General features: G+C 43.9%; 1 protein-coding gene across 30 annotated transcripts in view; it reads left to right on the plus strand.

Moving 5' to 3' along the window:
- LOC102081056 (glutamic acid-rich protein) overlaps positions 1-12,788 on the plus strand; it is a 149,753-nt gene that overhangs the window by 2,130 nt on the left and 134,835 nt on the right. For 26 of the 30 annotated variants that reach the window (XM_025906806.1, XM_025906805.1, XM_025906835.1 and 23 more), the window contains 7 exons: positions 1,976-2,065; positions 2,186-2,348; positions 11,728-11,790; positions 11,911-12,044; positions 12,126-12,192; positions 12,424-12,615; positions 12,703-12,788. In XM_025906806.1, coding sequence (XP_025762591.1) covers positions 2,228-2,348; positions 11,728-11,790; positions 11,911-12,044; positions 12,126-12,192; positions 12,424-12,615; positions 12,703-12,788 — 663 coding nt within the window. In that variant the 5' untranslated portion in view covers positions 1,976-2,065; positions 2,186-2,227. The remainder of the gene's footprint in view (positions 1-1,975; positions 2,066-2,185; positions 2,349-11,727; positions 11,791-11,910; positions 12,045-12,125; positions 12,193-12,423; positions 12,616-12,702) is intronic. The other 4 variants (XM_025906807.1, XM_025906808.1, XM_025906816.1 and 1 more) reach the window with 3 other exon arrangements.

The raw sequence follows: 12,788 nt of genomic DNA on the forward strand, positions 1-12,788 counted from the left end.
AAATTCAACTTAATTTGTTCTTGTTGAGATGACATGAGACAATCTAATAAGAGTGGTTAGTTGCCTGGACTCACAAAATTCACAAGATGACTCAAGATTTCAAACCACAGGAAAATCACTGGGGTTATAAGAGGCAGACAACTATGCACACACCACGTGTATGCTATTGCTATTTATTGTGGTTTAACCTGTTAAGGACAAAAATTTAAAGAAAATTCTGCATCAAGCCTTGTAATCATAGCTGTCCTATACTTCTGTTAAGTCTGGATTGACAGCTTGGTGACGCATTGGTTACCACTTCTCCTTCAAATCCACAATCCAGCTAGTTTGAAGTGGGTTCTCTCTGGGTACACTGGTTTCCTCCCACAGTTAAAAGTCATGCAGTTATTGGGGTTAGGTTAATTGGTGAAATTTCTCTCTGTGTTACCCCTGCAATAGACTGGTGACGTCTTGGATGTACCCCGGCTCTTGCCCTATCACATCTGGTAAAGATGATAAAGATAAGATGGATTGATGGAGTGGAAGTTGTTATAAATCCATTAAACTTTTATGTTAACCAGACTCTAGACTTTGTTGAACATTATAATATTATGTAATATGAAGAGAACATGTAGTTTTTAAGTGACCAAGTAGTGTTGTGGTAAAAGTTATTGAATAGTGTTGGAATAAAGTGAGAAAATTGTGAAGGATTAAAATATTCCAAGAGCTCAAATTACTTCATCTAAACATGTTTCAATGAAATTTTATCAACACAAAATGCACAGGTTTATTGAATATGAATAACTTGTGTTGATTTAACTCAGTTGTTTAAGGTGCTGCCAAAGCAAAACATCTGTGTGCAACCAATGTCCACTATTGAATTAAGTAAATCCAAAATATCCTTTTTTACAGTGTATTCTGGTGTTTCGTGTCTCTGCTTTGTAAAACAAAAGTTGTGTTTTTATACATGGATAATGGATGTATGATTGCTAGAACTGATGGACAGATGTCTGTCTATTTGCTCTCCTGTGTTTTTGCTGATAGACCTTATTGTCACTGTGATCATAAAATGTAACTTTGCTCGGTCTACACACACACACACACACACACACACACACACACACACACACACACACACATACATTTATGGGGGTATTTATGTATACAGTGGATTTGTTGATTTGGATAGTGAAAGGTGCAGTCTAAATGGCTAACTATACGGATAATATGGACAAAAGTACAGTCTTCATTTTTGAATTCAGTCTCATTGCCTAGCCAGGCAGTTTTTCTTCACAAACGTTTGTGAAACAATTACTCAATCTCAAGAGCTCACTGAGCCTGGTACTGTAATAGGATGCCACCGTAGCTCCAAGTCACTTTGTGAAATTTCTCCCCTCAGCCACAAAGAGTCGCTGAGGTGCGCAGTGCATAAAAATGTTGCTTATCAATAATAGTCCTAAGAATCCTTCTGGTATTAACATCTTCATAAAAGCTGTTGACATGTGTTTCTGTGTCATAAGCAGCTCCTGTAGAAATAATGTGTAGGTGGACCAGAACCTTTGTCCCTGTAGTGTATTTCACTTTTCAGTTTTATTCTAAGTTTTCATTCTTGGATGTAAAGTGGTAAGTGTGTTAGCAGCAGGTCAAAGAAGGGAGAGGATGTGTGTAAATGAGACTACAGGTTTGGGTAAGAAGTTGTTTGTCAGTCTGTTGTGGCCAGTTCAGTGTTCTAAGTCTGTCACCAACAGAGGAACAATAGAATTATTTACAATTAGATTAAAACTTGCTGCAAGATTTATCTCATATAAAAAATGGCACACATGTGCGGTACATATTTCTGAAAAAAAGGCTTTTTAAAATTTATCTGTGATGATAGATTTAAAATTACAAAATTCAAAGTGCAAAAGAAGGCTAAAAATCTGAAATAAAAAAATGAAAATTGTGTTATTAGACCACAAAGGCATAACTTCAAAATGCTAATGCTGTTTTTCTCCAGACCATACTATCAGGACCAGTGTCATAAACTAAACCTGAACTGAATCTGCGTAGTCGTGGGCAAATATTTTTCTTCCCTTGTGCTGACCAGGTAAACAAAGAATTCAACATTCACTCTTGTCACTCCTTTTTTAAAATGATTGTGACTCTAATTCATTTAAGTGATTTGAGAATGTTATTTTAGCTGAAAGTAACTCCCTCCCCCCCCCAGAGTTTGTTTAGGAAGGAGATATCTAATTTTGAAAAATAAAAAATGGAGAGAAAAAGTCTGCTTCCAGGATTTCCACTGGAAAATTATGAGAAAGACAAAAAGGAAGAAAAAAGAATTAGCCTGAAGAAAAGAAAGAGAGTCACGGATGATGAAGATGAGAACAGTAAGTCCTTTGTGTCATTTTATCCTTAAGATCTATTTATTTAAAATATATTTCTAAAAATATATTTCTAAAAATATATTTCTGCGTATTTCTAAGTAAGCTGTTGAAGTTGCCGGCTATAATGAGACATGACAATTTTGAGGGTATTTCCTATACTTTACTGTCCTATTTGTGTAAATGCAAATATATATAGTGTTGGGAAGGTTGCTTTTAAAATGTATTCCACTACAGATTACAGAATACATGCCCCAAAATGTAGTTTGTAACATATTCAATTACTTTGGATTACTTAATATATTGTCATGCTTTTTACGACTACAAACCGGATTCCAAAAAAGTTGGGACACTAAACAAATTGTGAATAAAAACTGAATGCAATGATGTGGAGATGGCAAATGTCAACATTTTATTCAGAATAGAACATAAATCACGGAACAAAAGTTGAAACTGAGAAAATTTATCATCTGAAGGGAAAAATATGGTGATTCAAAATGTCATGGTGTCAACAAATCCCCAAAAAGTTGGGACAAGGCCATTTTCACCACTGTGTGGCATCTCCCCTTCTTCTTACAACACTCAGCAAACGTCTGGGGACCGAGGAGACCAGTTTCTCAAGTTTAGCAATAGGAATGCTCTCCCATTCGTGTCTAATACAGGCCTCTGACTGTTCAATCGTCTTGGGCCTTCTTTATCGCACCTTCCTCTTTATGATGCGCCAAATGTTCTCTATAGGTGAAAGATCTGGACTGCAGACTGGCCATTTCAGTACCCGGATCCTTCTCCTACACAGCCATGATGTTGTGATTGATGCAGAATGTGGTCTGGCATTATCTTGTTGAAAAATGCAGGGTCTTCCCTGAAAGATGACATCTGGATGGGAGCATATGTTGTTCTAGAACCTGAATATATTTTTCTGCATTGATGGTGCCTTTCCAGACATGCAAGCTGCCCATGCCACATGCACTCATGCAACCCCATACCATCAGAGACGCAGGCTTCTGAACTGAGCGTTGATAACAACTTGGGTTGTCCTTGTCCTCTTTGGTCCGGATGACATGGCGTCCCACATTTCCAAAAAGAACTTCGAATCGTGACTCGTCTGACCACAGAACAGTTTTCCATTTTGCCACACTCCATTTTACATGATCCCTGGCCCAGTGAAAACGCCTGAGCTTGTGGATCTTGCTTAGAAATGGCTTTTTCTTTGCACTGTAGAGTTTCAGCTGGCAACGGCGGATGGCACGGTGATTGTGTTCACTGACAATGGTTTCTGGAAGTATTCCTGAGCCCATTCTGTGATTTCCTTTACAGTAGCATTCTTGTTTGTGGTGCAGTGTCATTTAAGGGCCCGGAGATCACGGGCGTCCAGTATGGGTTTACGCCCTTGACCCTTACGCACAGAGATTGTTCCAGATTCTCTGAATCTTCGGATGATGTTATGCACAGTTGATGATGATAACTGCAAAGTCTTTGCAATTTTTCGCTGGGTAACACCTTTCTGATATTGCTCCACTATCTTTCTGCGCAACATTGTGGGAATTGGCGATCCTCTACCCATCTTGGCTTCTGAGAGACACTGCCACTCTGAGAAGCTCTTTTTATACCCAATCATGTTGCCAATTAACCTAATTAGTGTTAATTGGTCTTCCAGCTCTTCGTTATGCTCAAATTTACTTTTTCCAGCCTCTTGTTGCTACTTGTCCCAACTGTTTTGGGATTTGTTGACACCGTGAAATTTTGAATCAACATATTTTTCCTTTAAAATGATACATTTTTTCGGATTAAACTTTTGATCTGTCACCTACGTTCTATTCTGAATGGAATATTGACATTTGCCATCTCCACATCATTGCATTCAGTTTTTATTCACAATTTGTTTAGTGTCCCAAAATTTTTGGAATCCGGTTTGTACATGAGTGTACTATTGCTGTGTGATTTATTGCTATTATTGAAGGCTACTCGCCACCAAGCTAACATTGTTAGCAGGTGTTAGCTGAGGTTAGTTCATAGACATCTTTCAGAACTGTACATGATTATTTGCAGCGAGCAGGTTGTTAATGCTACCCATTCAGTCAAACAGTCTGCGGTCCATGATCTAACCTCAGCTACCGCCAGCTAACAATGTTAGCTTGGTGGCGAGTAGCCTTTAGTAATAGTATAATAGTGTAATAGCAGTATAGTATACTAAATGGTAAATGGCCTGTATTTATATAGCGCTTTACATACTGATGTAGCACCTAACCCAGGGAGCTACCACAACTAAAACAAGGTAGTTGCAGTAGGCTAGCATTAGTTTAAAAAAAACAAGCTTAATTCCAGATGTTTATTTAGGTTGGAGTCTTTTGACGCGGAGAGCAGCTTGGTTGCTGGCAAACATAGTTTGCATTGCACGGTCAGATTTTGCTCATCCCTTTCTTCTTTAAATATGAAGTGGTGTCAGAATTTCCAAATAAGAAATGCATTCCTGCCTGTACACTGCTGGCGCTTTTGTGCTGGCTCAGTGTCCATTGTGTAATTGATGCCACCAACATTAACAAGACGCTTACATTAGAGCCTCTTGCGTGTTTTGTTTGGGTTTCCAGCAATGCGTGGAATTATCAAAATTAGAGAGGGGATAGAGAGGGGATAGCCTAACATATGAAACAGGAAAAGACCGCTGTGTAATCCATTTATTTCAACAAAGTAACTGTATTCTAATTAGCACCTTTTTTCTCTGGCGTGAACACACTGTGTGTTCATGCCAGAGAAAGTCCTGGAAAGGAGGCTGAGAGTAGCAGTATGAACAGTCAGGACCCCTGCCTGTCGGCCGCTACTGCTATGAGTGATATCCGTCATCCGCGAGCCTCCACAAACTGGGCGGGGATGATGGAAGAAGAGTCCTCGCTCATGCCCCCATCGTTTGAGCACCTCCTTGATCAAAATGCCGACGAGCCGGGTGGCGAGGATGCATGGATGATGAGGAGGAGGATGACTCTACCTTCCCTCCCCAGCAGTCCAGGCTACTGAGTGGGGCTGAAGTTGCACCCCCTGGTGGACAGCAATTTGTACGAGGTCTGCAAACAGGCTGCTACCAAGCTAGGCATCCCATGGCCAGCCACCCAGGATGCTGAAGAGGCAGAACGCAATCTGTATGGCAGCAAGAGGCTCCCACCAGCCTTGCCGCCATCGAAGCAGCTTCTGCCAGCAGTCCCGGACTGCATGAGAGAAATGAGTCGCTATTGGTCAATCCCTTTTAAAAGCAAGCTTCCGACCAAGGGCTGCTCTAAGCTTGAGATCCAGGGGATGGGTGAACTGGGGCTGACCAAACCCCCTTCAGTGGAGCCTTCAGTGGCGTATCACCTTCACCCTAACCGCAGGGAAGTCTCAGCTTCTTCTAGCATTTCTTTGCCCTGTAAGATGGATCGCCTCAGGGCATGTATTTATCAAAGGACGTACAAATACGCTGCACAGTCAGTATGCTTGCTTAATGCAGTCACACTGCTATCAGCATATCAGGGAGAAATTCTGGAAGACATGGGCCGTCAGCTGGACTCGGGTTCCCCAAAACCAACCCTCTGGGATGAAATCTGCATGGTTAATGATCTCATTCTCATTCTTCGCTCCTCCAGGGAAGTAGTCCAAGGGTGTGGCCATATAATGGGCCTTGCAGTCTCGGGTGAGGAGCCTTGTGGCTAAACCTGTCAGGTTTAGGTGATGCTCAGAAGGCTGAGCTCATGGATGGCAGCTTATGACCCAACCAAGGGTCTCTTTGGCCCAGCCCTGGAGAGAATGAGAGAGACAAGCAATCGCACAAAGCAGGAGGGAGAAGCATTCAATCTCTGCTTACCCAGAAAACCTAACCCTCAGCCCCAGCTGGTGCCAAGAGCTGGCTTTGTGGCAGCAGCAGCAGCTGTGAGAGGGAGACAAAGTGGGACCAGAATGCAGAGAGGAGCAGGAGGCCCTCAGTCTGCCCACCAGGTCAAACCTGAGAATCCAAGACCTTGGGGCAAGCATTCCTTTGCAGCAGCTGCTGCAAAGAACAGGCCGCCACACCCCAGAGAGGGGAAAAAGAAATGGTCAGCCTAGCACATCTGCAACATTCTGCGTCACCCCTCTCTTCTCCCCCAAAGAGAAGAAAGGTGTTAGAAAAGGTAACCAAATCACTCCAAGGTTCAGGGTCTCCATGAGTTTCCGGTTCATCAGGAGCACCCTCTCAGTTTCCTCCTCAGGTTCAGGGAGGACAGACTTGTGGACAAATGGCACAGTGTCACCAAGCACTCCTAAGCACTCTGTCAGTGTCACCAAGCACTGCCCAGAGTCACCTAACACTTCATTGTGTTCTGGGGGTAACAAAAGAAATAAAATGTGCATTTCTGCAGCCAGGCAGTTTGCCAGGGGAAGAAAAAAAAAAGAAGGAAATCACTGCTATTTCTTTGTCCACAGCGGGGGGAGCTCACGCTTATCCCAAGGGGGACGGCCCCAACACCTTCCGGGAGACAGGGGTGATGTCACACTACCGTGTCTTCAGGGGCCCTCTCGCAGCGCAGCTGAAGCAGTGGCATGCATGCGCAGTTCATCCCTGGGTCTTGTCAACCATTTCCCATGGTTACAGACTACAGTTTGCGGTAAAACCACCGAGATTCGGTGAAGTGTTAACTTCCGTGGCCAGTGGCGATTCAGCAAATGTGCTGGAGGCCGAAATATCCTCCCTGTTACACAAACAGGCGATCAGAGTGGTTCCAAGCTAAGAAGCTCAGCAGGGCTTTTACTCCCACTGTTTCCTCATCCCGAAAAAGGATGGAACATTGCTCCGTCCTATTCTGGATCTACGTGTATTAAACAAGCCCCCAAGGGCCTTGGGGGCCTTTCCCTGGCGGGTTGCAGAGTATGGGGGTGCCTACTGGGGTCAGCGGGGGAGCTGGCCCCAGGGAGGGGTCACTTGACCCTCCCTTCCTTCCCTCCCCATCTCCAGCTGCCCCCCTCTTCCCGCTCCACCACAATCACCCACACATGCAGGGCCTTGGGGTAAAGGTGTGTCACCAGGGTGCAGGGGAGGCATCCCCCCCTCTGTCCCCTTCTGGCTGCCTTTGCCTCAATTTTATCCCACAACTTAGACATTCACATTACTCACACTCTCATTACACATACATATAGGATCTTGGGGGTGGGCACGCTACACGGTTTCCAAAAGACCATCAGGGTGTACAACCTCCCCCCTGGCATCGTTGCCCACCTCTCAATTTTAAATACATGTAGACATTGAGGGCTATCAGGAGGGGCTATGCGCTTACCTGCTGCTCTCTGGCAGGTAGCTTCATGCCCTCCTGGGTTTTAAATGCACCTTAGAACACACATGCATCAACACTACATATGAGCGGGTGGAGGGAGGTTTGGAGTCTTCACACACCCCCGTTCCCTGCGGCCCGCTGGAGCAGGAGGGCTGGGAGGAGGAGTTGGCTGTCCGATTGGGGTCTGGAATGTGGGGCCTCCCTGCTGCTGCCGAGCCGGGGCAGTCTGCTTCTCTCCACCCCAGGGAAAAGGGTAACACTACCTGGGTCTGGGTGCAGTTTCCCCCTCCGGGGGCAAGGGTACCTAGACCTGTGGCTTAGAGTACACTTGAGGAGTGTGATTGTGTGTACAGTGTGTGTACAGTGTCTCTTTATGTCTGTCTCCACGTTGGGTGAGTGTTGAGTAATTGCATACAAGAGTGTGAGGGTGGGAATGGATGTTTGTATCTGTGTGTGCCTGTATGTCTGTGTCTGTATGTCAGGTCGGGTATCAGACGCCACCCCTCTAGGGACATCTCAGGCCCTCCAAGGTATGTAGGCTTATCTCCCCCCACCACTTCCCCTGCCAGTGGCAGACGCCCTCAGACATCGGTGCGTTGGTGGTTCTTTGTGTCTGGGGATGGGCGTCCGGGTACCCACCGGCTCACTCCTTGGTGGCTGCTTGTCGGGGCCTGGAGCCTGGGGCTCGCTCGGGCCACTTCGGGGATGGGGTGCCCTCGGCTTCTCGGCCCGGGGCTCGGTCACTCTGGCACAGCTGGCTGCTGGCGGAGCTCACGGGCACATCACTGGAACCCCCCTGGCTTCTGCTCCACAGCTACTGAGTGACCCCTCGTCTGGGACTTTCCTCAGCTCTTTCTGGGATGGTGGCGCAGCTGCCCCTCTGTTGGTCTTCCTTGGTCTCTTGTGTTCTGGGGGCCTCTGGATGTCTAGAGTCTTGATCTCCTCCATACCTGCTTCATGCCCTGGAGGACGGGGCTGTGGCTCCCCACACCCTCTAGCAGATCATTACATGAAGGAACCTTTTAAATACAAGCGCGCTTATGCTCACAGGTGTACACACGGGTGATCACACACACAAACTACACCCTTTTTGCCTCCTACCTCAAAGCACACTGTGCGCTGTTGATCTTACGTGCTGCACAATAATGTTTAATACTTAGTTTTTACTGTTACATTCCCATAGATCATCGTGATGTTGTTTATTATGTTGCTCTTTTTTTTTGCTTGTTTTCTCTTTTTTCTTTCTCAACAGGTGATCCAGGTGATTGATATATGTATTTTTTGTCTGCTTATTTTGTTGTTTTTTGCCCTTTATCCCCGTCCCTCTTCCCCGCTGTTTTTCTTTCCTTTTCTTTCTCCCCTTTCTTTTCCCCAGTCAAGTCTGTCCCGTATTTAACAAGTGAAAATAAAACTAAATAAACAATAAAACGTGAATCAAACAGACCATTACGGCAAGGCTGGGATGGTCCATATGGTAAAGTAAAAAAATAAATAAAAATAAAAATTAAAAAATAAATAAAATAAACAAGCATTTGAGAAAATCTAAGAAGTAGAATTTGAAGGCAGCAGGCATGCCTCCAAAGGTTATTGAAACATTCAGAATGCCAGAAGCCATTCCATTTACAGCAGTAAATGGCGGGTTTTTGAAGAGTAGTGCCATGAAAAGCAGATAATCCCTTTTCAGTGTTCAGTGGTGGAGCTGTTGTGTTTTCTTCAGGACTTGCTGGACAAAAGGAGAACTTTTTCCACTATAAAGGTCTATTTGGCAGCTATTTCAGCCTGTCACATGGGGTTTGGTGATAAACCTGCCGGTCAGCACCCTCTTGCGTGCCGCTTTATGAGGGGGGCGTGTTGAACGCTCCCAGTCTCTAGACCACTGGTCCCTTTATGAGATCTGTCAGTCATTCTTGACGCCATCCCCCACCACCCCTTTGAGCCTATGGGGGCATTGGGGTTGAAGTTTCTCTCTCTTAAGACCGCTCTGCTGTTGGATCTAACCACAGCCAAGAGAGTTAGTGAATTACAGGCTCTGTCTCTTCACCCCTCTTGACTACAGCTCACTCAGGGACTCACTAAAGCACATCTGAGGCCTAACCCAGCCTTTGTCCCTAAGGTGTTGGAAAGCTCATACAGGTGCTCTACAGTAGAGCTCCTGGCTTGTCACCCCCCTCCATTTTCCTCGGAGACGGAGCAGAGGCTAAACACTTTGTGCCTAGTGTGGGCCTTGGGGACTTATGTTGACAGAACAGCTGGATTCAGGAAGTCGGATCAGCTGTTTGTTTCCTGGGCCTCCCCTCACAAGGCCAGGCCCTTATCACGCCAGAGGCTAGCTCATTGGATTGTAGAGGGCATAGCTCTGGCTTATAGCTGTGAGGGCTCGCAGGCCTCCGAGTGCACTCCACTAGGGGTGTGGCCACATCCTGGGCTTTGTTCAGAGGTGTATCAGTCGAGGATATTTGTGCGGCAGCAAGCTGACCTACGCCAGACATGTTTGTCCGGTTTTATCGGCTGGATGTTGCACAGTCATCCCTGGCTCAGGCAGTGCTGGATTCTGGAGCCTCAGGTTCGACCTGAGATCCTGGAGCTGTACTGGAGCGTAGCTTCGGGAGCTGGCGCGATCCGGGAGTGGGCCATATCCCCCATAGTGAAACACCGAGCGAAGTTAGAAAAAGAACTTTGGGTTACTTAGCATAATCCATGGTTCTTTGATAACAGAGTGAGGTGTATGACCAACACTTCCCTCCTTGCTTAGGCACAGAAAGAAATCTGCTTGGAATGAGTTAGGAGGGGCTGGTCAGCCCTGTTAGAATGAGGGGGCGGAGCCCTGAGCACTGCTCAACAGGTCTGCCATAGACAGACGTGGTGTCATTGGAGCTTCCATAGTTGGTCACGCCGAGGCGATTCCCATAGTGAAAAACTTCACTCTGTTATCAAAGAACCAGGGATTACGTTAAGTAACCCAATGATTTAAAGTCTTCATCCAAAGTGACAGTAAGCACCTAAGATCAGAAATCTTTCACAGCATGCATTTTTAATTTCTCTTTGCTCTTTGGGCTGATTGGGACGGGATGAATGTAAAAACAAAGAATTACCTGATTTTTTCGTTCCTGAGAAAAATGAGATCCATACATGAGGACATTCGCTTTAAATTTTGATAGAACAGTGGCAGTATAATGTCCTCATAGGTGGATATCAGGCCTACGTAGAGCAAAATTTAGTATTTTTGTCTAGACAACCCAAAATGTGATGTCTACATATGTGGACGCCAAGTCCTAGGAGATTAAAGGCCAGAGGATACAAGTTTCATTTTAGGGGTGAACTGTCATTTTGAGGCCAAATAATTAAATACATAAATAAATAAATACAGAAATAAATAAACTTAGGAAAAATTGTTTTTAATCTTATTTAGGCAGCATCAACTATTGAAGAACCAACTCCACAGCATGTCTTTTGTCCTGTCTCCCTCCCTCACCCCAACCGGTCGTGACAGAATGGTTGCTCCTCCCTGTGCCTAGTTATTCCTGTTCAAAGGGTTTTCCTTCTGACTGTCACCAAAGTGCTTGCTTATAGGGGCCCTGATTGTTGGGGTTTTCTCTGTATTATTGCAGGGTCTGTACCTTCCAATATAATTAATATAATGCCTCGAGGTGACTGTTGTTGTGATTTGGTGCTATATAAATGAAAATTAATTGATTTGTAAATATTTGCATTATCACAATGTGAAGAAGGGCCACAAGTGGATACACAGTTTGGGTTTATTTCCCCCTTTTTTTGCTGACAGTCTCTTTGTCTGTTTCCCCGACTCGGCACCCACATGTGCAGATTCCAGCTGCACTCTGACACACCTCTCCACTCTCTGCTCCAGCTTCACTAAAAATTACACATCGAGAGAGAGAGCTCATTTACTAAAACATCACACACCTGTCCCACCAACCTCCACCACACACAACTATTACAATGAAAGTTGGAAATAGCCCCACAACTGGGATCTCTCTTTATATAACTTCAACATTTGCAAATGAATGATACATTGTACATTGACCATGAAAATATATTCACCATATTTTTTTTTATAGAGAAATTACTTCTTTTTTTGTTGTTGCAAAAAACAGACTTGTGGCGTGTAAAATGTGGAACCAAAAGGGGCATCCTAGATGTAGAGAAGTTGAAAAAAGGCAAGTACATACAGCCCTGTAAAATATATAAAAAATAAATACATAAATAATTTTTCATGAAAATGATAAATTTTTTCTTTATAAATATGTTCTTTTTTGTGATGTCGATGCTTGGCGTAGGTGAGGCATGTATTGAGTATAAAGGCTGCTTGTACAGTCCACCTGAGTTTGAGAAGCTTGCAGGAAAAGAGCCATGTAGAAAATGGAAGTCAACTATTTTCTACAATGAACTACCTCTGCAGTTTTGGTTTGAGGTACTTTTCTTTTTTGTCCATTTCTATGAATCTACGAAAATCAGATTTCACTAAATAAACTGTTCAACTAACTTATTACAGGAAGGCTATCTAACCACTACAGGATATAGACCAAAGAAAAAAAAACGAAAATCATGCGACTCAACAGGTTTGTCTGCAGTTTCTTTATCTGTACCTCAAAACCAGAGAAGTTTTGAGAATATGAATCAAAAGCATGCAAAGATTATTTTATTATTTTTAATGAGCTGTTTCAAAACTTCAGTAGTTTTCACAAATACTGTGCAGAAGTTGAGAAGGAATATTCGTTAACTTAGAACTACTTATAAAATTCTCAGTGTACTTGGTAATATTTTAAACAGTTATATCTGTTATTCTGAAGAAGAAAGTGAGGAAGATCATGTTGAACATGAAGATGAGGATGAAGAACGGGAAGATGAGCATATGGATGAAGAGGATGTTGGTGGTGATGAGTCTAGCAGTGAGGATGATGAGGATGAAGAAAGTGATAATGATGAAGACGAGACTGCGCCTGCTGTTGCCTCTAACCATACTGACAGCAGTGATATCAAAGGTGACATTTCCAATATATTTCCTATTGGTATGTTAAGATAACAAAAACCTTGTTTGTGTATGAAAATAATGCTTCTTCTTTTTTCAGAGAGAGTAACAGCTACAATTCCAACACCTGGAAAACATGCATTAGAGATGAAAGAAGTAAAGGGTATCGTTAACATCCTTCCTGAG

The sequence above is a fragment of the Oreochromis niloticus genome, linkage group LG4 (genome assembly GCF_001858045.2).
Source record: "Oreochromis niloticus isolate F11D_XX linkage group LG4, O_niloticus_UMD_NMBU, whole genome shotgun sequence".
NCBI lineage: Eukaryota > Metazoa > Chordata > Actinopteri > Cichliformes > Cichlidae > Oreochromis > Oreochromis niloticus.